Source organism: Rattus rattus, chromosome 18, assembly GCF_011064425.1.
Source record: "Rattus rattus isolate New Zealand chromosome 18, Rrattus_CSIRO_v1, whole genome shotgun sequence".
NCBI classification, from domain to species: Eukaryota; Metazoa; Chordata; class Mammalia; order Rodentia; family Muridae; genus Rattus; species Rattus rattus.
The window spans coordinates 10,074,832-10,098,426 of NC_046171.1; the positions used below are offsets into that span (position 1 = coordinate 10,074,832).

The 23,595-nt window shown below is 43.0% G+C and overlaps 3 protein-coding genes across 4 annotated transcripts; all 3 read right to left on the minus strand.

Annotated features, from left to right (window-relative positions):
- Positions 1 to 750: 750 nt before the first annotated feature.
- On the minus strand, positions 751 to 1,683 carry LOC116886855 (olfactory receptor 2H2). The gene has a single exon (XM_032888311.1). It carries the CDS (start codon positions 1,681 to 1,683, stop codon positions 751 to 753), a length of 933 nt encoding a protein of 310 aa, XP_032744202.1.
- Positions 1,684 to 8,847: 7,164 nt separating this feature from the next.
- On the minus strand, positions 8,848 to 9,786 carry LOC116887174 (olfactory receptor 2H1). Its single transcript, XM_032888725.1, has one exon. The coding sequence runs from the start codon at positions 9,784 to 9,786 to the stop codon at positions 8,848 to 8,850; it is 939 nt and encodes a 312-aa protein (XP_032744616.1).
- Positions 9,787 to 14,339: 4,553 nt separating this feature from the next.
- On the minus strand, positions 14,340 to 18,019 carry LOC116887238 (olfactory receptor 2H2-like). Of its 2 annotated transcripts, XM_032888800.1 has the most exons (2): positions 18,002 to 18,019; positions 14,340 to 15,266 (listed from the first exon to the last, which is right to left on the minus strand). In XM_032888800.1, exons 1-2 carry the CDS (start codon positions 18,017 to 18,019, stop codon positions 14,340 to 14,342), a joined length of 945 nt encoding a protein of 314 aa, XP_032744691.1. The 2 variants fall into 2 exon arrangements, with proteins under 2 accessions (XP_032744691.1, XP_032744693.1); XM_032888802.1 differs by lacking the exon at positions 18,002 to 18,019 and having other exon boundaries at positions 14,340 to 15,278.
- Between the last annotated feature and the right edge of the window lie 5,576 nt (positions 18,020 to 23,595).

Genomic DNA, 23,595 nt, shown 5'->3' on the forward strand with positions numbered 1-23,595 from the left:
ACCACTGACTGCATTTCAGGCTGCTCCCCAAGGTTCTTTTTATCTGGCATCCAGCGAACAATACAGGGTCATTTTATTATGGTGTGGGAGCAGCAACACGGACATGACAAGGAGCCAGAGAGATGGCTCAGCATTAAGAGCATTTGTGCTTTTTCCAGGACCAGAGTTCAAGGTAGGCACCCATGTTGGATAACTCAACTGTCTGCTAATTTCAGGGAACCTCTTCTTGCTTCCACAGACATCGTACACACTCTCACACAGAGACATATCATAAAAATCAAACCTTGATGGCTCAGCGGTGAAGAGCACCGACTGCTCTTCCAGAGGTCGTGAGTTCAATTCCCCTTACCACATGGTGGCTCACAACCATCTGTAATGGGATCTGATGCCCTCTTCCGGTGTGTCTGAAGACAGCTACATTGTACTCATAAAATAAACAATTCTTTAAAAAGTAACCTTTAAAAAAAGAATAGCAACACTCTGGCAAGGGAAGGGAATTAGAAACAAAGTCACTGGGTGCGACAGGGCGTTTGAGGACAAGGGTGAATTAATAAAATGAAGATACAGATAGAGTATGTTGATTCATGTGGTAAGGTTTCACACAGTTATGCTCCTTTACTGAACCTCTCTTCTTTGTGTCTTATAGTCTGTCATCTACTACAGAGGCAGGATAGGTCTGAAGAGGGTAGGGAGGAAAACTTAAGCCTACACGGCATGCAAGTTTCCCATTCAGCTTACTGAGAGCGCGTGTCACGTGGGCTCTACTTCCTTCCACAGCAGCCTCTTGAGTGCCCTCTTTACTTCCTTGTTCCTTAGGGTGTAGATGAGAGGGTTAAGAGAAGGAGTTCCCACAGCATAGAAGAGACCAAAGAACTTGCCCCTCTCTTGGGCATAGGGATTTTTGGGCTGCAGGTAGACAGCAATGACTGAGCTGTAGAAGAGGGTGACCACGATGAGGTGGGAGGAGCAGGTCCCGAAAGCTTTCCTGCGCCCCTTTGCAGAGCGTATCCTCAGCACTGCCCTGGCGATGGCACCGTAAGAGACCAGGATGAGGCTCAGAGGCACAACCAAGATGAAGACACTGGCAACAGCCATCTGGATCTCATTGTAGGTGGTGTCCCCACAGGACAGTCGAATCAAAGCAGGGACCTCACACACGAAGTCGTCAACCTGATGGTGGGGACAGAAGGGCAGGTGAAGGGTGGATGGCGTCTGAACCACTGACTCCACCAGGCCAATCACCCAGGCCACAGCTGCCAGCTGCCAACACAGGCGGGGGTGGATGATGGTGGCATAGTGCAGGGGCTGGCAGACAGCCACATAGCGGTCAAAGGCCATGACTGCCAGCAGGATGCACTCTGTTGTCCCCAGGGCTAAGAAGATGAAGAGCTGGACAAAGCATCCTAGGAAGCTGATGGTCTTTGTGGGGCCCCAGAGGTTGAACAGCATCTGGGGGACACAGGTTGTGGTGAAGCAGAGGTCCAAGAAGGAGAGGTTAGAGAGGAAGAAGTACATCGGAGAGTGGAGCCTGGGGTCGAGTGTGGACAGCAGGAGGATGAGTGTGTTTCCTAGGAGGGTGAGGAGGTAGGAACACAAGACAACCACGAAGAGAATCTTTTCCAGGTGTGGGTGTTCAGAGAAGCCCAACAGGAGGAAGCCCATGGGGGAGCTCTGGTTGACCATGGTGTCTGTGTCTGGTTGGAGGGATAAGATTGTCAGATTAGTGTGGTACAAAGGGCCTGGTGAAAACTCACTCTGCTTTCTCCTCAGGACACACAAGGTAGACTGATGTCTCTCAGGCTCCCTTCTTCAGGCCATCACCTAAGGACTTCTCTTCATTGTTCCTCCCAGTCCGATAGGGTCCTGTAGCTGAGAGGAAACCAGGAAGGTGTTGGAGAATAGGTGGCTGTTCACACAGACTGCCTGGGCAAAGGAGGCTGATGTCAGTAGCAGCAAAGCATTCTTTGCTTTTGATGTAGTTTTTCATATGTTGCTGTAGTGGCACCCTGTTGCGGTGAATATCAAAAAACTGGTAACCTTTTATTCCCCTCTAGCACCAGCACCTGTGGGGCCACATGGCACTGCAAGGTATTTTTATCTCAGTGGCTCCACGCTGCCCTCAAGTACTCTCAGACCTAGGCAAGCCACAAGCTGTTCCAGCATGGCGCCTTGGTCCACTGGTCCCTAGAATCAGTTCCGGCACCCGTGGGGGACCATATGGAACTAACCATAATTTATCTCTGATTATTATCTCTCCTGGTGGCTCTCTGCTAGCCGCGAACTCTCTGGTTCCAGCCACCCGGTAAAATCAAGATTCAACAAACTGCAACCCAGCATTCAGATTTATTTGTTAAGTTCTCAATCCAAATTACATCCACACAATAAACTCCCATTTGACAAGGATATAAACCACCCACGTGAATAAGATAATTTGCCTACAGAAATCCATCCCTTAAGAAATATACATAACTACCTTGGTAGTCTCTCTCTCTCTCTCTCTCTCTCTCTCTCTCTCTCTCTCTCTCACACACACACACACACACACACACACACACACAACACACACACACACACACACACAATGTTTCCTTGTGTAGGCTCTGGCTGTCTTGGAACTCATCCTGTAGACCAGGCTAGCCTCATACTCAGAGCTATCTGCTTGCCTCTATCCCCAGTTCTGGGATTGAAGGTGTGTGCCGCCACTGCCTGTCTGTCTTTCTGGCATTTACTGGTCTGTACATTTGTCTTTTTCTTAAGCTTTAAGATGTAAACGTTGTGCTACAAACCAGGGCAGGGGGTAGTCATCTGAAGAAGTCATTTGATAACCATTCTCTCATTTTTCTATTAGCATTTTTACACCCGTGAAATATTTTCCTTGGGCCAATCGAGATGGATAGCTATCTGAACACCTCGTTTCCACAGTGTCCCTGCAGTGATCTTCCCAATTTCATCAATGACTGAACTGTCTTAGGTAAATAACATGTTTCAGGCCATCTATTCACCAGACATTAGGCTCAAGACTCCAGAGATCATTTCCCTGGCCTGGTGTTCAGAGAAATGCAGAAAGAGGGGAACTGTGGCTGATTGTGGTCTTCTCCTGTTTAGAGCTTGAAGGAATAAAACCACATTCGATACAGGTGATAGAAATTCACGATGTTTAGGTCGGGCATCGTGGCATTGCCTTCCATGGTAGCGCTCAGGAGGCAGGGGAAGGTGGGTGGTGAGTTTGAGGACAGCATGGGCCACAGAGTGATTCCTTATTTCAGAAGCAAAAATGGGCTTAGCAGTTAAAAGTGCTTGGTGCTCTTACTAAGAGCCAGAGCTTAGTTCCCAACACCCATGTCAAGCAGTTCACAGTAGCCTATGGATCCATGGAGTCCAATGTCCTTTTCTGGCCTCTGTAAGCACTGAAACACACATGAAAAACACACACACACACACATACACACATACACATACACACACATACACACACACATACACACATACACACACATACACACATACACACACATACACACATACACACATACACACACACACATACACACATACACACATACACTCACACACATTCACACACACACATACACATACACTTATACACACATTCACACACACACTCACACACACATTCACACACATACACACACATACACACACACACACACACACACACACACACATACACATACACTTATACACACAGTCACACACACACACACACACATTCACACACACATACACATACACACACACACACACACACACATTCACACACACACACACACACACACACACACACACACACACACACACATTCACATACACATTCACACACACAGACACACACACTCACACACACACATACACAGACACACAGACACACACACATGCAGACACGAATTCACACAAAACACACACACTCACACACACATTCACACACACATATACACACATACACACACACTCACACACACGCACACACTTACACACATACTCACACACTCACACACATATACACAGATGCACACTCACACACTTACACATACATACACACAGACACACACAGAGACACACACTCACACACTCACACACACAGACACAGACACTCACACACACACACACACTCACACACTAAATGAAATCTCATTGTTTTTGTTTTGTTTTTTTAAAGCAACCTCCTCCAATAGGAAAGAAACAAACAAAATGTCTGGTTTCGGTTGCCTTCCAGCCTGAGGCTTGGTTGTTGAGTACACATCTGATATTTCACAGATGAGAACTATTCTACTTACCTTCAACCACAGAACATCTTCTTTGGACAGCAAAGAACTTTCAACAGGTGCCTAGCCCCCAACATGGACACCAAGAGGAAAACTGAATATAAGATTACTCATCTCTGAATGGGTGCTTAGCTCTCTAGTATTAATAAGAATTGATAATGTTCATTACTAGGCCCTTTCTAAGTACATGTATGTGCGTCGCACCTCTTAGTAAGTAAATGTTAGCTAGTATCTTCCTTGTTGGGAATGTTTACATTGTATAAATTCAGCAAATACTATAAACTCAGGCTCCGAATCCGAATCCCTCTAATGAAGTTGGTTGTTAAACATCTTATCATTACCCTTTTCAACTCTACGTATCTGCACCACCCTAACATGAGAAGTTGAAGCAAAGAAAGTTGAGATCAATAAACTAAGGGAGTATATTTGTAAGCAATCAGTTGTGTAAACTACAGTGCTCCACTGTCTTTTCTATGGCACAGATGAGGTCAAGGTTGGTCAGAGCCATCTCTTCCACCAGCAGCCTTCCCTGTCAGTACATGGAGAAGTTAGCGTCTGTTAATGGTTCTCGTAGTGGAAAAACTGACATGGTATTTGGTGGAGAGAGGATCCCAGAATTCCTGACCTATGGAGAAACAGCTCATTAATTCAGCTGAGACCCAAGGGTTCTACAGCCCATAGACAATTAATTAGCTTGTAAGTATGGTAGAGGGGCATGGGACTCTCGAGGATACATGCCAGCATTAGTCCCCACTGGTGTAGGCCAATAGTTCACCTACTCCTTTTCTCTCAATAGGATAGTGTTTGGGAATAACCAGTGTCACATCTGTTCTTAGTTCTTTCATATATCCCTATAGGACTATACCACTAGCATCTCTCAAATCCTTCCTCTCTGCTTAATTCCTCTGAAATATTCTATATTGTAATAATGTGGGATGATCAAATCCTAGGTTCATAGATGACTTGGGATATTTGTCTACCTCTCATCTAATGAATCATAATGGGAATGTAAGTTCCTTTAGCCCAGTTCAAATGATGGTGGATGTATCAGGGCCTCATATCTGGACCTCATTTTTGAACTCTGACTGTGTAACTTGAATTTGTATATCTGATAGTTAGCAGAATCCCACGGTGGTTCTTTGGCACATTGAGTGATAGCCCTAGCAGTGGTAAAACTCAAGTCTACACTCTCTCCACAGAGGCGGGAGAACAGTGTTATAATCCAGAAGATTATCACAGTGTAAAAGACTGAGCAGGATGCAAAGGATGGTTGACCCCATTACCTCAGCTGTGTAATTAACTATTGTGACCAGCCCCAAACCCAGAGGTATCTTAGAGATGACGGAATCCCACAAAGGAAACAAAGGAATAGCCACGACTGTAGTGGTGATGCCTAGGGTTCATGAGTCTGGATCTGCAACCCCTTCTTTCTGAGGTACAGTCTTGCATGCACCGAAGAGACTCTTATCAAGTGCTATTATGAAAAAGGACCAGACTCAGTTTAGGTCTACAGGTGTGTACGTAAGTTCACACAACAGTTTTGCTTCTAGTTTCTGTCAGAACTCTTTCATGACTGTGTTCCAACAGGACTAAGACAGTATCTTTTCCTTCAGGCAAACAAGCCTGCAATAGAGCATGGATTGATTTCCGTACTTTAGCTTAACCTTCTTCCCTCAATCTGTCCTTCTATCTGTCCTTTTCCCTCTTTTCCACTTTCCTTCATTTCCTGGTTTATACAGACAGACTCTTCTTATGTATCCAAGGATGACATGAAACTTTCAAGTCTTTCTAATGTGGGTATTAAAGGCATGCACAGGATACTTGTCTGTAGTATAGAGTGGCCATTTTTAAGCTATCAATATGGTGGGGCTACGGTGGAGCACATCTTTAACCCTAGCATTCAGGCAGATGCAGGTGGATCTCTGTGAGTTCAAGATCAGACTAGTTTATTTAGGAAGTTCCAGAATAGCCAATACTATATAGTGGGACCTTGTTTCAAAAAACCAACCAACCAACCAACCAACCAACCAACCAACTAACCAACTAACCATAAACAAATAAACCTTGAGTTGGAAAGAAATGCAGTTACACACTGTTGTCAGTAAATGATATAATATCTTATCATCTAGATTTCCCGGATATGAATAGTCATAGATCATGAAATAAAACAACTGGGAAATTATGAATTTAAATATTTTTTATCTTTGTTTTAATACAATTTATTTCAGTATGAGTCTGTATAAATTAATTTTTAATGCCATGTGAATATATTTATAATGATAATTCTCTTCTTCTAAATAATTAAAAAGGATTTTTATTTGTGTGCATGCTGTGCAAGAGGCCAGAAGAGGGTTCAGGATCTCCTGGGGATGGAGTCAGAGGAGGTTGTGAGCTGCCTGATGTGTGTGTTGGAAACAGAACTTGAATCCTCGGGAAGAGCAGGAAGTACTTTTAGCTGCTGAGCCATTTCCCCAGCCTCTGATAACAATTCTCTTTCTCCTCTAGGACAGAGGAATGATTGTGGCGGTCTCTGGTAAAATAGCATGAGGCATAAGCATAAATGAGAACAAAAAAGAACATCATAATAATCTAAACATAACAAGATTTATATGAGGAAGAGAATATTAGTTGTAGGCGCATGGTAGTAATGACCATCTGTGAAGGGAAAGATTGGCCAAACTTGTGAACTTGATTATGACCACGTTCTCATGAATACTCTGAACACATTTTTTTTTTTCAGAATGTGAAAAAGGTAACCCTTGCTAACCTAAGTATTGCTTGAAATAAAGTTCTAGAAATATGTTTAGAAATATTGATGAAGATTTGCATGAAATATTTAAAAATATAGGGAGTTAGAGAGATCGTTCAGTAGTTAGGCATGGTTATTGATCTTGTAGAGCACCAAGAATCAGTTTCCAGCCCATACACCATGGCTCACAACTGCCTGTAGCTCCAATTTCAGAACCTAGTGATTTCTCCTGACCTCGGAGGACTCTACAAATATATACATCCAAGTACTCTCTTATAAACATCAAACAAATTTTAAAATGTTAAAAGTACAAACTCACAGAAATTATATGATCTCAAAAGGTTCTCTACACGCATGCAGACACATGCATGCACACACAAATGCATGCACACACATGAACGCACCTATATGACAAGACCTGATCACATGAAACTAGTAACAAAGTTTTTAAAATTCAGAAACTAGTTCTCAATGGTTTGTTAGTCAAAGTAGTTTAAAAACCCCTTTAATGCTAGACATTTCAGCCCATCCATTGATTTAACATTATTTAAAATACATTTAGCATAAATTCATTACCTAAATTTGATTTTAAATAAACATGACCTAAAATACACAGTAGTACTGAGAAAAGGTCTTCAAACATTGCACTTCAACTTCAATTTTTAAGAATGAAATTAGAAATAACATCCCAAGACCTATTTTAATAAGACCCATTAATAAACGGCCTATTTATAGCTTTCAGAACATTTCCTTCAGGGTGTGAAATACCTGAAAACATTATACAAAGTATTTTGTGTCAAGATCTTCATCACTTGTTTGTAGAATTTTCCACATGGAGTACTTTCATAGGAGTTTGGCTACTACTGACAATTGTCTAATTTAATCTTTAATTATGGCCGAGTTTAGCAACTGTTTTACAGAATTGCAGAAAAGTCAACCATCAGCTTCATTGAGATTGCGTTGGTTAAGATTGTATTGATTGAGATTATATTGTTAAGCAGAGTCAGCCAGGAGGGTAAGTGTACTGGGGGCATTAATGTAATAGCTTAGAAAGTGGGAAATAAAACCCATAAAGATCCAGGGCTTATCGCATGTTTGCAGTTTTTAGACATCTGGAGTCTGGACCATTGAATGGCATCCCTTCAAAGTAAGGACAAATTCTATGTTCACATTTAACACCACTGATAGTAAACCACTAACGCTTTAGATACAGGGGAAGCAAATTTCAGTGATCCATTTTTGTCCCCCCAGAACCACTTACTGGTGAGGGACTTGACCACAGAGCAGGAAAGGGCTCTTGTACCAGTGTGTTGATGCTTTTCATGAGACCCAACAGACTCTAGAGTATAAAACATCAGTAGTGGGGAGAAATTCTTAGCCTCTAAAGTTCTTGGACCAGGTAATCTTAGTTGCAAGAAAACTATCCATCAGGAAATGTTCTAGGCCTTCTCTTTACTGTAGAGACAATGTCCCTGTTAGAGACAAAGCTCTTAACTGTGGGGTATCTAATGTCTTCGAGGCTAGAAATGCTTACCACTAATAGGGTTTTGTCAAACCAAAGGAATGATTAAGCCACGTTTACAACATCCTTCACCGTAAGTGTACTAGTTATATACCTTGGTGTAACATAACCAGAACTAAAGTCAAAGCGAGGCCATAACTAGGTCCCCACTGTTACCCTAACAATTCTCTTCAATTTACCAGTCATTTAAATTTTAATTACCAGTATCTCCCCAGTTTTGTCAAAAGTCTCAGTGTGTCTACCAATCCTGGCCTTGAACTTACAGCAATCCTTCTGCTATGACTATGTCTCTCTTAGGTATTTTTGGATTCCCCATCCTTCCCCCAAAGCCTCCAGAATGCCCTCTTCACCTCCTTGTTCCTCAGGGTATAAATGAGAGGGTTCAGTGTGGGAGTGCCCACTGCATAGAAGAGACCAAAGAACTTGCCCCTCTCCTGGGCGTAAGGATTTTTGGGTTGCAGGTAGACAGCGATGACTGAGCTGTAGAAGAGGGTGACCACGATGAGGTGGGAGGAGCAGGTCCCGAAAGCCTTTTTCCATGCTTCAGTGGAGTTTATCCTCAGCACTGCCCTGGCAATGGCACCGTAAGAGACAAGGATGAGGCTCAGAGGCACAACCACAAGAATGACACTGGACACAGCCAACTGGATCTCATTAAAAGTGGTGTCTCCACAGGACAGTTGAATTAGAGATGGGACTTCACAAAGAAAATCATCTATCTGCCTGTGAGGACAGAAGGGCAGGCGGAGAGTGGGAGGTGTCTGGACTATGGATTGAATCAGCCCCATTATCCAGGCCACAGCTGCTAGCTTCCAGCACAGGCGGGGGTGGATGATGGTGGCATAGTGGAGGGGTTGGCAGACAGCCACATAGCGGTCAAAGGCCATTACTGTTAGGAGGATGCACTCAGTGGTTCCTAAGGACAGGAAGATGAAGAGCTGAACAGAGCATCCCAGGAAGCTGATGGTCTTTGTGGGGCCCCAGAGGTTGAACAGCATCTGGGGGACACAGGTTGTGGTGAAGCAGAGGTCCAAGAAGGAGAGGTTGGAGAGGAAGAAGTACATCGGAGAGTGGAGCCTGGGGTCGAGTGTGGACAGCAGGAGGATGAGTGTGTTTCCTAGGATGGTGAGGAGGTAGGAACACAAGACAACCACGAAGAGAATCTTTTCCAGGTGTGGGTGTTCAGAGAAGCCCAGCAGGAGGAAGCCAGTGGGGGAGCTCTGGTTGACCATAGTCCATTTCTGCTATGAATCCAGCAGGAGGTGCATCATCCTTTGACTGTCTTTTTGTTGTTTTGTGCTGTGATTCAAAACTCTCCCCTCCCCCCTTGCCTGATTCAATTCTGAGCCACCAAAATTCAAATATTACCTGACAGTCTTCCAGTTAATTTCCATTTTCATGGATACATTCTCTGTTTTTTTTCTCTCTCTCTTTGCTTTCTTTTAAAAGACAGGTTTTCTCTGTATCGTCCTGGCTGTTGTGGAACTTGCTCTGTAGACCAAGCTTACAGAGATCTACTTTCCTTTGCTCCCTGAGTGCTGGGGTTAAAGGCATGTGTCACCATTGCCTGGCTGTTTCTCTTTACTGGTCACTAAAGGCCTAGGCATGCACTAAGAGGTGCAGGGAATGGGTTTCCATATCTGTTCTTGTTGGTGTCCGCATGATGACTGTCACCATCTGCTGAGAACTTTCTGCCCATCTGTCTCCATGCTACATGTCTGGAATATTTATCAGCATTGGTTTCTTGTACAGAGGTTCAATACCAGAGAATTGAAACGTCTTCCCCAACATTACACAGCCAACCAGCCCAGGCCTGGATTCTGAGCCCTGTTCGACTTCCTATGTGGTACTCACACACTCTGCATCCTTTATGTAGCCCAGGTACAATGATTGTACTCTACCTTTGTTTGCAGATGAAGAGAAACAGAGTCAGGTTAAATAATTTGTTCAGGACAACACAACAGGTGCCAGACGTGGCCCCACTGTTTAAGACATGGGCGATTTTGCTGGACTACAGAAGAAAACCCTCAGATCTTACCATGATCAGGTCAGAGTCTTCTCACTCCTTGGCAGGGGAGCTTTCCCCATGATGAGGAGCTTCTGGCCTGAATGGAGCCTCCACTTGGTCTTCACACCATGAAGAGTGAGAGCAAACTGATGGCTTGTGCCCCGGTGACAGCACTGGTGTTAGGGCTCAGCATACCGTGGATGGGAATGCCACCCTGAACTTCCCAAAGCACTCTGCATCAGTGCCATGATCTGGATATGACTACTGTGTTTTCTCTTTGATTCAGGCAAAGTAATTCTTCAGGAGAATGCAGCAATGCTGAGCCTTGAACCAAAAGAGACTGCTTCCAGCATCTGGCCCTCACCGCCTCTTACCACAGTTATTCTTCCAAAGTCAAAGTTATCTTCCCTTTCTCTGGCACTGGGATGGAAAGGAGGGATCCCTGGACTCTCGTCCCGTTGGGACATGTTTTTAGTTCTCCTAGGAATCTGGTTCCTCTGCCCACTGATGCTTAATTAGGCACTGTTGGTAATGATGGTTCAGATCTAATCGACAACAACATTCCGGTATAATATTCCATGGTGATAAGGTCTCCTCTGTTTCTTAGTGTCTCTAGGGGGAACAATGACATTCTCTTATCTATGGCGTCCTCTTGATTTCTCTTAAGCCTTGCTTCTACCCTCTTAATACATACGTATTGTATTTTATGTCTTATCTCTTTGTTAATTTGAGGTGCAGGTTACATAAATCCAGTAGTTAGGTTTTGAAAATGTTCTTTTCATTGTCATGCATTAGTACATGGAGTTCCATTATCATATGTTCACACACACACTATATATATGTATATACATACATGTATATATATAATATTTATGCTCTATAATCTTCTCTTGTCTTTCTTATCCCCCTCTGTTCTCTTGTGTCCTTCTACTTTCATGTATTTTGCGACCCAGTGAGTTATATTATGTGTGCTTACAATTTTGTGGGTGAGCGTTTATTTACAGGAGCGTGGGCATCTGACCTGGGGCTACACCACTGAAGACGATGTGTTTCTTTCCTTCAGCAATCATCATATGTAAATGAACTTTAACAGTAGACAGTTTATTATTTATTTTTAATTATCAATTATTTTATTTATCTTTATCCCAAATGTACTCCTCCCACTCCCGGTTTGTTATTTATATACAGCAAAGACATAGAATCACAATGACTGTATGATGACAACAGTGTTGAGACACCTCACTGTATCATCAGGAGCAATGGGTATGGGCCAGGGATGAAGCTCTAGGCTGTTCCCTACAGCAGTCCAAGATAATTTTTCACAGACTTCTCCCCAAGTGAAGATGGAATGAGTTTTCTGAAGAAAAGAATTTCAGTGTGAGCCAATATTAAGCAGTGCTTGATATTGATAGGAAAACCTCTCTGTAGACTTAAGCACTGGAGACAGAGAGGTACTCAGATTAGAGCTGGTGGAAGCCACATAAAGTGTGTGTGTGTGTGTGTGTTTCACAAAAGAGTTGTACTTTAGTTTCTTGGTAGTTGCTAATATTTTTGGCAGCTTTCAAAATACATCTTAAAAGTTTGCTAAGACGATTTCCCCCTCTTTTTGGTAAATGGGATTATAGGGTATCTTCTGGGGATGGGGATTACAACCTGAAGAAATGAAACCACAAGTGACAAGGGTTGTCAGTAGCTTAAGTCTTTTTTTAAATGATAAGTGGAGGTTGTAGTAAGAGTCCTTGAAAATTGAAGGTTTATAGCTGGGAAATAAAAGAATACCTTCCTGAGGGTAGTATGTGCTTAGTCTTTAAGCCATGATTCATTGCTATTTTAACATTCTTATTTGAAACTTTTCTATATAAAAGAATTCTGTTTTACGTAAGCAGCTTTCATAACAAACATTAACTGTGCTCAAATTCTGGTTTCTCAGCTGGCAAAGGCTTACAGTTTATCCTTGAATGGGGGACTTCTTTCCTTTCCATGTCCCTCCATTTTCTCAGTCTGTCTGTCCTATTCAGTGTCAGTGACTTTTGTGGTTGCTACAGCCAAAAACCCGACAAGAAGCATCATAAGGGCTCTTGCTCTTTCTTGCTCTTGACTTCATGCTCCAGTTCTCTCCCCATTCCATTCATCCCTCTCTCTTCACCTGTTCGTAGCTGGCCACTACTACTACTACTACTACTACTACTACTACTACTACTACTACTACTTCTACTACTACTACTACTACTTCTTCTTCTTCTTCTTCTTCTTCTTCTTCTTCTTCTTCTTCTTCTTCTTCTTCTTCTTCTCCTCCTTCTTCTCCTCCTTCTCCTCCTTCTTCTCCTTCCTCCTCCTCCTTCCTCTCTCTCTCTCTCTCTCTCTCTCTCTCTCTCTCTCTCTCTCTCTCTCTCTGCCTTTCTTGGCCTCTAATACTCCTCAACTTCCCTCTCCATGCCCTGAATAAAGTCTATACTAAAAACGGAGAAGGAGGAGGAGGAGCAGGGGCAGGGGCAGGGGGAGCGGGATAAGAATAAGATTAAGAATAAGAATAAGAAGCAGCAGCATCATAAGGAATGAGGGATTTATTTTGGCTTATAGGTTGAGGGATGCAGTCAATTATGGTAGAAAAGCATGGTAGGAGGAGTGTTAGTAGCAGAGCCACACTGGATTCACAGTCAAGAAGCAGGGAGTGGAAGCAAGTGGGGCCATGCCATAAAACCCCAAGACCTGCCTCAATGATCCATTTTCTCCATCCCCGCTTCTATTCCTAAACGTTCCACAGCATTACAAAAGAGCGCCATTACCTGTGGACCTTATGTTAAAAAACATGAGCATATAGGGAGGATGTGGGATGAGGCAGGCATTTCACATTCAAATAACGACTTCCATCAGTGGAGAAACATTTCCTGGTTCAGGCAGCTCTCATGTTATGTTGCTATATCTAATGTTATGAGGCAGAAGTCCTCATGCTCTGCAAGACCTAGGAGGCTACAAGGAAATGTCTCATGACTCTGAAAGACTAAGATAGAGAGTCAGACAGACAGATAGATAGATTATAGATTATAGATAGTTAGAGATAGATTAATGATGGTTAGATATATGATAAACATAAGTATAGATAGGTAGATAGATTGAGATAGATATAGATAGATCATAATGATATAGGTAATAGAGATAGGTGACAGAGACTTAAGAAGTGACTAGATCATCACACATTGTAAGCAGATAAAAGGGCATATTGAAAGTACCAGATTTGTTGTTTGTTGTAACCCAAGCCTTTGTTTGCACTGCACATGCAGATATATGCCTCCCCTAAACAGAAATAACAACTGGGGAGAGAATATATACCCAGAGACCACCACGAAAGAGTTTGAGAATGTATAGAAACAAAGATAATGAAGACACAATGGAAAACAGAGGAAATATCAAGAGTAGATAATGTTTGAACTTAAAGTCCATAAAGGAAATGCATATTTCTCCGTCACTCTCTCTCCTTTCATAGTCACACTCACGTGTGACTCAGGTGTGTGGCCTTGGGGGCTTCACATTTTAAATTTTTTTCCAAAATACATTTTAATTGAAACAGCATTGTATCACTTTTCTCCTGACGTTTTTTCTCCCTCCATCTCCTCCCAGGTTCCCTCCCTCCAACTCCTCACATGTCTCCCTTTCTAGTTCACAACTTCTTTTATTATTATTATTAATTATTATGTTAATTAATATGCACAAATAAAATTACAATATATAGATCATGAAGAAACTTTTTATTTCAGAAAGCACACAAGTATTTTGCCCTCAGCTTTCCCCAGAGTCCACGTCCTTCCCCAGCAGCTTCCAGAATGCTCTCTTCACCTCCTTGTTCCTCAGGGTGTATACAAGAGGGTTGAATGTGGGGGTGCCCACTGCATAGAAGAGACCAAAGAACTTGCCCCTCTCTTGGGCATAGGGATTTTTGGGCTGCAGATAGACAGCAATGACTGAGCTGTAGAAGAGGGTGACCACGATGAGGTGGGAGGAGCAGGTCCCAAAAGCTTTCCTGCGCCCTTTTGAAGAGTTAGTTTTCAGCACTGCCCTGACGATGGCACCATAAGAGACAAGGATGAGGCTCAGAGGTACAAGCAGGAAGATGACTCCTGCAACTGCCAACTGGATCTCATTAAAAGTGGTGTCCCCACAAGAGAGTCGAATTAGAGATGGGACTTCACAAAGAAAGTCATCGATCTGCCTGTGGGGACAGAAGGGCAGTTTGAGGGTGGGTGGTATCTGAACTATGGATTGGATCAAACCTATAGCCCAGGCCACACCTGCCAACTGGTGACATAGGCGGGGGTGGATGATGGTGGCATAGTGGAGGGGCCGGCAGACAGCCACATAGCGGTCAAAGGCCATTACTGTCAGGAGGATGCACTCTGTTGTCCCCAGGAGCATGAAGATGAAGAGTTGGACAGAGCATCCCAGGAAGCTGATGGTCTTTGTGGGTCCCCAGAGGTTGAACAGCATCTGGGGGACACAGGTTGTGGTGAAGCAGAGGTCCAAGAAGGAGAGGTTGGAGAGGAAGAAGTACATTGGAGAGTGGAGCCTGGGGTCCAATGTGGACAGCAGGAGGATGAGTGTGTTTCCTAGGATGGTGAGGAGGTAGGAGCACAAGACAACCACGAAGAGAATCTTTTCCAGGTGTGGGTGTTCAGAGAAGCCCAGCAGGAGGAAGCCAGTGGGGGAGCTCTGGTTGACCATAGTCTGTTCTGCTATGAATCCAGCTGGAGGTGCTGTCCCATCATCATGGTTCAATGGGTCCTGAAGTCCTGCAGTCGGGACACTTCTGCCTCTGTCTCTTCTTGAGCCCGCCTCTCAGCAGCTCCTTGTTTTCTCCCCCAGCTCCTGGTCTTCTCCTCCTGCTTCTGTCAGAGGTCGAGAGGGCCCAAGGAAACCAGGAACAGGTGGATCCTATATTTGAGCCTCTGATTCCTTGGTAAAGGGGAAAAGAGGCTAATTAAAAACAGGGATTCACTCATTAATTCTTATTATCACAAAAAACATTTGCTAAGCGTGTGCTACGATCTGTACACTGGCCTGCTGTTGAAGTTGTTCCTTCTAGGTGGTAGGAATAATAATGAATTTTGCGGCTTATGATGATGTGATGATAAGACTCAGTTCGGCTTCTTCTTACTTTCTGATAGTATTTGCAGAAGTTTAGACAACAGATTGAAACTAGGTCTATAGACAAGATATTACCCCCCAACGAATGCTGCAATTTCCAGTGACCTCAATTAGGACTCTTGTTTGAAAACAAAGCTCATGGGGCTGAACAGAGGGCTCAGTGGTTAAGAGGGCTGGCTATTCTTCCAGGGGACCTGAGTTTGATTCCCAGGACCCACATGGGGGCTCACAGTAACTGCTGTTCTGGGTCTTTCAGGTATGTAAGTCACACACACACACACACACACACACACACACACACAGAGGCAAACCTCCCATACACATAAAACAAAATTAAAATTAAATAAAAACAATCTTTATAGCTCATCAAATTGGACCAAATATTTTCCCTCTAAGAGAAAAACTTTTTCTTTTTTTTAAATATTTTATTTATTTATTATAGATGAGTACACTGTAGCTGTCTTCAGACACACCAGAAGAAGGCATCAGATCTCATTACAGATGGTTGTGAGCCACCATGTGGTTGCTGGGATTTGAACTCAGGACATCAGGAAGAGCAGTTGGTGCTCTTAACCACTGAGCCATCTCTCCAGCCCCCAAAAAACCTTTTTCATTATATGTATTTGGATATATTTTAAGAAAAAAGTGTTAGGCTTACAGTGATTGTCACCTGATATTATAATGACGTAATTCCTTAAGAACATAGAATCCTAGAAATGGGGGGATGACTAAGTGGTTAAGAGTGCAAATTAGGGGCTGGAGGATGGCTCAGTGGTTAGGCACTGACTGCTCTTCCAGAGGTCCTGAGTTCAATTCCCAGCAAACATGGTGGCTCACAACCATCTGTAATGGGATCTGATGTCTTCTGGTGTGCCTGGAGAAAAAAAAGAACCATATACATTAAATAAAAAAAAAAAAAAAGAGTGCAAATTATTCTCAAAGAAAATTTGAGATCAGTTGCCAGCACATGTTGGCCAGCTCCCAACTACCTATTCCAGGGGATCTGACACTATTGACTACCTCAGTCACCTGTACACATGTGTGCATACTCACAAACACACACATAATTAAAAGCAATAAAAATAATTTTCAAAATTGGAAATAAAAAAAGAGAGAAGATACAATCCAGGCATTAGACTGTCTTAGACTGAAGGACCTGTGCGATTGAGACAGCCTGGGCTTCAGAGAGAGGCCTTGCTTCACAAAATAAAGTTAAAAAAAATAAAGGACCAAACCCCATGCAGTTTCCTAGTGAAAGTTTGAAGTAGGTTAATTTCTTTTCATATAAGGTAAAATTTTGTTGCAGGATATTTGAAGCCCCCCCTTTCTTCCCTCTCTTCCTCCCTCTCTCCCTTCATTCCTCTTGTTCCCCTCCCTTCTTCTCACCTTTCTTCTGTCAAAGCCAGGGTATTACTACATTACGTAGACTGATGCGAATACATGGGTGGACTTGAACATGAGATCTCCCTGTCTCAGCACCATAATGTTGAAACATCCAAAGAAGGGTTTTGATTTTTGCATAATTATTAGTTAACATGATTCTGATACATTTTCAAACATTTTACTTTGAAGTAAGTTTATGTATTTATAAAAGTTACCAGAGCGGTTTGAAAAGTGCCTGTATAACCTTGTAAAATATTCACCATTTAAAAAGTATTTTCACTTCTACTATATTTCCCTAATATCATTTTTATTCTGAGTCATTGGGAGCAAGTTACTGGCATCAAGATCCTGCAACAATTTGGTCTCTGAAACAAAATATACAGGACATGAATTTCCAAGAACTTATAATTTATATATCGCCTCATGAACACCCCAGATTCCAAAGTTGCCCATTGTTCTGATACTTTCAGAAGTGTCTTTGTGAGGACTGTGATAAAACAGATGACCAAAAGCAATTTCGGGAGAAACAGGTTTTTACTTCCGCTTCGAGCTCTCAGGTCGTTCTTCATCACTGAGGGAAGTCAGGGTAGGAACTGAAGAAGAGACCATGGAGGAATCCTACCTCATTGGCTTGCTTTCCATGACTTGTTCTACCTGCTTTCTTACACAACCCAGAACTACCTACCTAGGGTTGGTACCACTCACAGTAGGCTATACCTTTCCCTAATTAATCAAGAAAATGCCTTAGAAACTTCACTATAGGAAAGATAATGGTGACAATTTTTTTCAATTGAGGTTCTTCCTAGATAACTCTAGCTTGTGTTACATTGACAAAAACCAAAAATCGTAACACCACCACCACCACCACCAACAACAACAACCACCACCAACAACAATAACAACTACCAGACTAACACTGTTGTTTCTTTTTGCATGGTATCAAGTCGAAATCCACACACCATACTTAGCTCTGTTTATAGCAGCCCGTAGTAAGTAACTAAGTTAAGGGATTTTTAAAAAATATTGGGCAATGTTGACAGACCATGTATAAGAGCTCATAGGCTGGAAATGTGTGCAGTCTCGTGTCTCTGAAAAACCCAAACACCGTCAGAAGAACACAGAACTGAAAGCCATAAAGTAAAGTTACTGAGTGTGGGAGAGACAGAGCTGTAGAGGGAACAGTGTTGCAGCTTGCAGGAGGTGATGCTACTGTTGTAAAAGAGAGGGGATCTGGGGCACTGAAGCTCACCATGAAGATGGCAGGTAGTGACAGCCACTGTGACAGCTGAGAGGCAGGATCCCTGCAGGTTGATGGGTGGGGCCTGAAGAGGGGATGAGTGGGTTGTGCCTCCTCACAGGAGCCCTCTTGAGTTTTTGGAGGTCCTGTGCCATCTGCAGAGGGGATGCGTGGGCTGAGTCCCCTTAGAGGCCCCCTCTTGCATGTTTGGACGTTGTGTAGCCTCTTTCCTCCTCCAGCTTAACTCTGAATCTCCTGCCTTCTCCCCTTCCTCCTATTTTTTTCTCTTTTTGAGGGAAGACCCCCTTCCAATATTTAAGTGCTTTATTGTTGATAATCTCTGCAAAAGGCTTAGAAACCATTTGCATGCCTCTCCTGATCTCACTCATGTCCTACCCCTTCAAGAGGTGATCACCCTTGCTTGCGTTATTTATAGTAAGTTCTCCTATGCTGTCTTATAGCTTTTCTTGTGTTACTAAAAAGCAATTGAAGGACTTCTAAGCTGTGAACTCTTCGATTTTCTTCCTGTGTTCCTGGCTCTCTTACTGTCCAGGTCACTTTGAGTAAATTATTTTCAAGCTCTTTAAGGTCCATCATCCTTTGACTGTCTTTCTGTTGTTTCGTGCTGTGATTCAAAACTCTCCCCTCCCCCTTTGCCTGATTCAATTCTGAGTCACCAAAATTCAAATATTCCTTGACTGTCTTCCAGTTATTTCCATTTTCATGGATACATTCTTTGTCTGTCTCTTTTTTTAAAGAGTTTTTCTCTGTGTCTTTTTTTTTTTTTTCAGAGCTGGGGACCGAACCCAGGGCCTTGCGCTTCCTAGGCAAGCGCTCTACCACTGAGCTAAATCCCCAACCCCTTCTCTGTGTCTTCTTGGCTGTTGTGGAACTTGTTCTGTAGACCAAGCTTACAGAGATCTACTTTCCTTTGCTTTCTGAGTGCTGGGGTTAAAGGCATGTGTCACCACAGCCTGGCTGTTCCTTCTCTTTACCGATCACCAAAGACCTAGGCATGCACTAGGAGGTGCAGGTAATGGGTTTCCATATCTGTTCTTGTTGGTGTCCACATGATGACTGTCACCATCTGCTGAGAACTTTCTGCCCATCTGCCTCCATGCTACATGTCTGGAATATTTATCAGCATTGGTTTCTTGTACAGAGGTTCAATACCAGAGAATTGAAACATCTTCCCCAACATTACACAGCCAACCAGCCCAGGCCTGGATTCTGAGCCCTGTTCGACTTCCTATGTGGTACTCATACACTCTGCATCCATTATGTAGCTCAGGTACAATGATTCTACTCTACCTTTGTTTGCAGATGAAGAGAAACAGAGACAGGTTAAATAATTTGTTCAGGACAATACATGTGCCAGATGTGGCCCCACTGTTTAAGACATGGGCGATTTAGCTGGACTACAGAAGAAAACCCTCAGATCTTACCATGATCAGGTCAGAGTCTTCTCACTCCTTGGCAGGGAGGTTTCCCCATGATGAGGAGCTTCTGGCCTGAATGGAGCCTCCACTTGATCTTCACACCATGAAAAGTGAGAGCAAACTGATGGCTTGTGCCCCGGTGACAGCACTGGTGTTAGGGCTCAGCATACCGTGGATGGGAATGCCACCCTGAACTTCCCAAAGCACTCTGCATCAGTGCCATGATCTGGATATGACTACTGTGTTTTCTCTTTGATTCAGGCAAAGTAATTCTTCAGGAGAATGCAGCAATGCTGAGCCTTGACCCAAAAGAGATTGCTTCCAGCATCTGGCCCTCACCACATCTTACCACAGTTATTCTTCCAAAGTCAAAGTTATCTTCCCTTTCTCTGACACTGGAAATGAAAAGGAGGGATCCCTGGACTCTCATCCCATTGGGACATGTTTTTAGTTCTCCTAGGAATCTGGTTCCTCTGCCCGCTGGTGATTAATTAGGCACTGTTGGTAATGATGGTTCAGATCGAATCAAAACCACATTCCATTATACTATTCCATGGTGATCAGGTCATTTCTGTTTCTTAGTGTCTCTAGAGGGAACCATGACATTCTCTTGTCTACTGCGTCCTCTTGATTTCTCTTAAGCCTCATTCCAACCCTCTCAATACATAAGTATTGTACTTAACATCTGATCTCCTTGTTCTAATTGAGGTGCATGTTACATAAATAAAGTATTTAGGTTTTGAAAATGTTTATATTGTCATGCATTAGTACATTGAGCTCCATTATGACATGTTCACACACACACACACACACACACACAAAATATATTTTGATTATATTCATCCTCCATTATATTCTCTTGTTCCACTTATCCCCCTCTGTCAAGCTGTTTGGTCTTTTAAGTCTTAGAACGGTTCTAACAAAGCAATATTTAATTTTCTCCTTCTACTTCCTTTCACTCTCCAAACCTGGAGATCGGAGAGCTGGGATTAAAGGCTTGAGTCACCATAGCTAGCTGCATTATCTGGAACATAGGAAGGTGCTAGAGGCTATGGCGGAGCAATGAGAACGTCAGGGGCTATGTGAGTGTGGACTCTGAATGACCACCTCTGCATGTGTGCTACACTCAGTTCTCTCCTTCCAGCCAGGGATGAGGCTCAGACCATAAGCCTTTGTGGAATGTGACCTTGCCTTGCTTTGTTGGGCCCAACTTAACAGACAGTTTTGTTTTTCCTGCTTCCTTGCTAGCGTGCTTGATGTGGTTTTCCCTCTCTATCCGTGCAGGGTTCCCAGACTGTCCTAAGGGAATTAGAAGGGGGACCAGAATCAAAGTCTTTTTTGATAAAGCACCGGGACTACATACCAGCCCATCTGAACTGCCCTCCTTCCCAAGGCATGGATCTTCCCAGCATAGGAAGACTGACTTTCTTCCCTTTGTCCCACAGGTGATACCCTAAGTATGGCCCAGCCCATTTTCTCTCTTCTACTGTACACTTAATAAATTAAATAATGAATGAAGTTTCCAGTTATTTATTTGTTCAAGCTACTTACGTGGTGGCAACTAATTGAACAAAACAATAGGCTCATACCTTGGTCTCTGGAAATGGTGATGTTGTTGATAACATCGCATGTAACAGAAAGAAAAAAAGGGGTTGGGGATTTAGCTCAGTGGTAGAGCGCTTGCCTAGGAAGCGCAAGGCCCTGGGTTCGATCCCCAGCTCCAAAAAAAAAAAAAAAAAAAAAAAAAGAACCAAAAAAGAAAGAAAAAAACGCCGCTATCACCCAGACTTCTGCCAGCTCAGCAACTTCAAGGCCGAATCTGGACAATATTTGCATGATTTGGTATTTTTAATTAATGTTTTGGTAAATAAAGCTTCCTAAGAAATGGTGCTTCTTAAAATCCTAGGCATGTCCTCTACCGTCTCCTCCTCTCCCCTCTCTCCCCTTGTCTCTCGTCTCCCTAGTCTCCCCTCCTCTCCTCCTCCTCGTCTCCCTCGTCTCCCCTCGTCTCCCCTAGTCTCCCTCGTCTCCCCCTCCTTTCCCCTCCTCCCTCCTTTCCTCCCTCCCTCCCTCGTCTCCCCTCCCTCGTTTCCCCTCGACTCCCTCCCCTCCCCTCGTCTCCCCTCCCCTCGTTTCCCCTCGCCTCCCCTCCCCTCCCCTCGTCTCGTCTCCCCTCCCCTCCCCTCGTCTCCCCTCAACTCCCCTCGTCTCCCCTTTCCTCCCCTCCCCTCGTCTCCCCTCCCCTCCCCTTTCCTCGTATTGTATTTATTTTTTGACAACAACCAAAGTTTTGGTTTTAACGAAGCAAGCACAACCTGCAGGATCTATGAATTTGTAAGGCTTACCTGCAGAGTTTACCCGAGGCTTAAAGGACGTAGTGTCAGACTGCCCCAAGAGTAGCTATACATGTTAGAAAGTCTACCTAGTATTGATCTTCCTCTGCCGCCTCCTTGTCGTTGCTGCTCACAAATCAGTCACCGTCTTCATCCTCCTCCTCTGGGTCTCCTCACAGCTCAATAAAGTGTATTTGATGAATTAAAAAAACACCCCACAGAATTACTTCTTTTTGTTCATTGATCTTCAGATGGGTATTTGGATGGCTTTGCTATGCATTTTATTGAGAAATGTTGGATATATGTTAATCATTGACGGGGACCTAAAACTTGGTTTATTAATTACTATGGAGTTATTTGGTTCTGATATTAGAATAATACTAGGTTCATAAAAATTTCAAAGCATTTCTTCCCTTTTTCTTTTATAAAATACTTTGAGAACCATCGATAACCTTAAATGTCAGCTAAGTGGACTGGAGAGACAGCACAGTATAGAAGACAGTTACTAATCGAGATAAAAAACATTTGGAGCACAAATGTGCAGATACCCACACACACAGACACCCACACTCATGAATATAATCAAAATAGTAAAAATCGGCATCAAGAGAGATGGTTTAGAGGTTCTTAGGAATTGGTGTGATTCCAGAGGATCAAAGTACTCGTTTCGGACCCCTCAGAACTACCTTTAATTTCAGCTCCAGGGGATCTAAGACCTTTGAAACAATCTGGACCGGTTGGGGATTTAGCTCAGTGGCAGAGCGCTTGCCTAGCGAAGCGAAAGGCCCTGGGTTCGGTCCCCAGCTCCGAAAAAGAAAAAGAAAAAAGAAAAAAAAGAAACAATCTGGACCACATATCCACACAAATACATGTGCATAAAATAAATAAAAATTTAAATAATAATCAAAAATATTTTAACATATTTGGCATTCATCTAGACCTGAAAAATTTATAGTTAGGCATTTGTTTTAATTACTGTTTATTAATTTTTTCCCATCTCATTGCTTCCTGTAGAAACTTTTAAGAAGTTTTTACCTTCTTCATTTGATTTTGGCAGCATGGATGTGTCAGACATTCAAATATCCTGCTTCTATTTCCAGTTCCCCCCAGATAAGATTTAAGGTCTGTAGTGATAATATTCTGTGTTCTGTATTTGTATGTTATATTGTCCCCATTTTTGCCTCTCAGTTTCTTAATTTAGCCAAGTCTCTCCTTCATTTTGCTACTCTGACCGATGGTTTGCCAATCTTGTTTATCTCTCCAGAATGTCAACTCTTCTTTATGTCGTCAATTCCTCCTGTTTGAAAATTTTCATTGTTTATGCCCGTGACCTTTATTTCCTTCCACCTACTAATTTTAGGCTTTGTTTCTTTATATGAGCTGTTGCATGACTCATGGATTCACCGATATTTTATGAAGAAGGTATTTGTAGCCATATGCGTGTATCTTAAAGATTTTATTTTATCTATCTATCTATCTATCTATCTATCTATCTATCTATC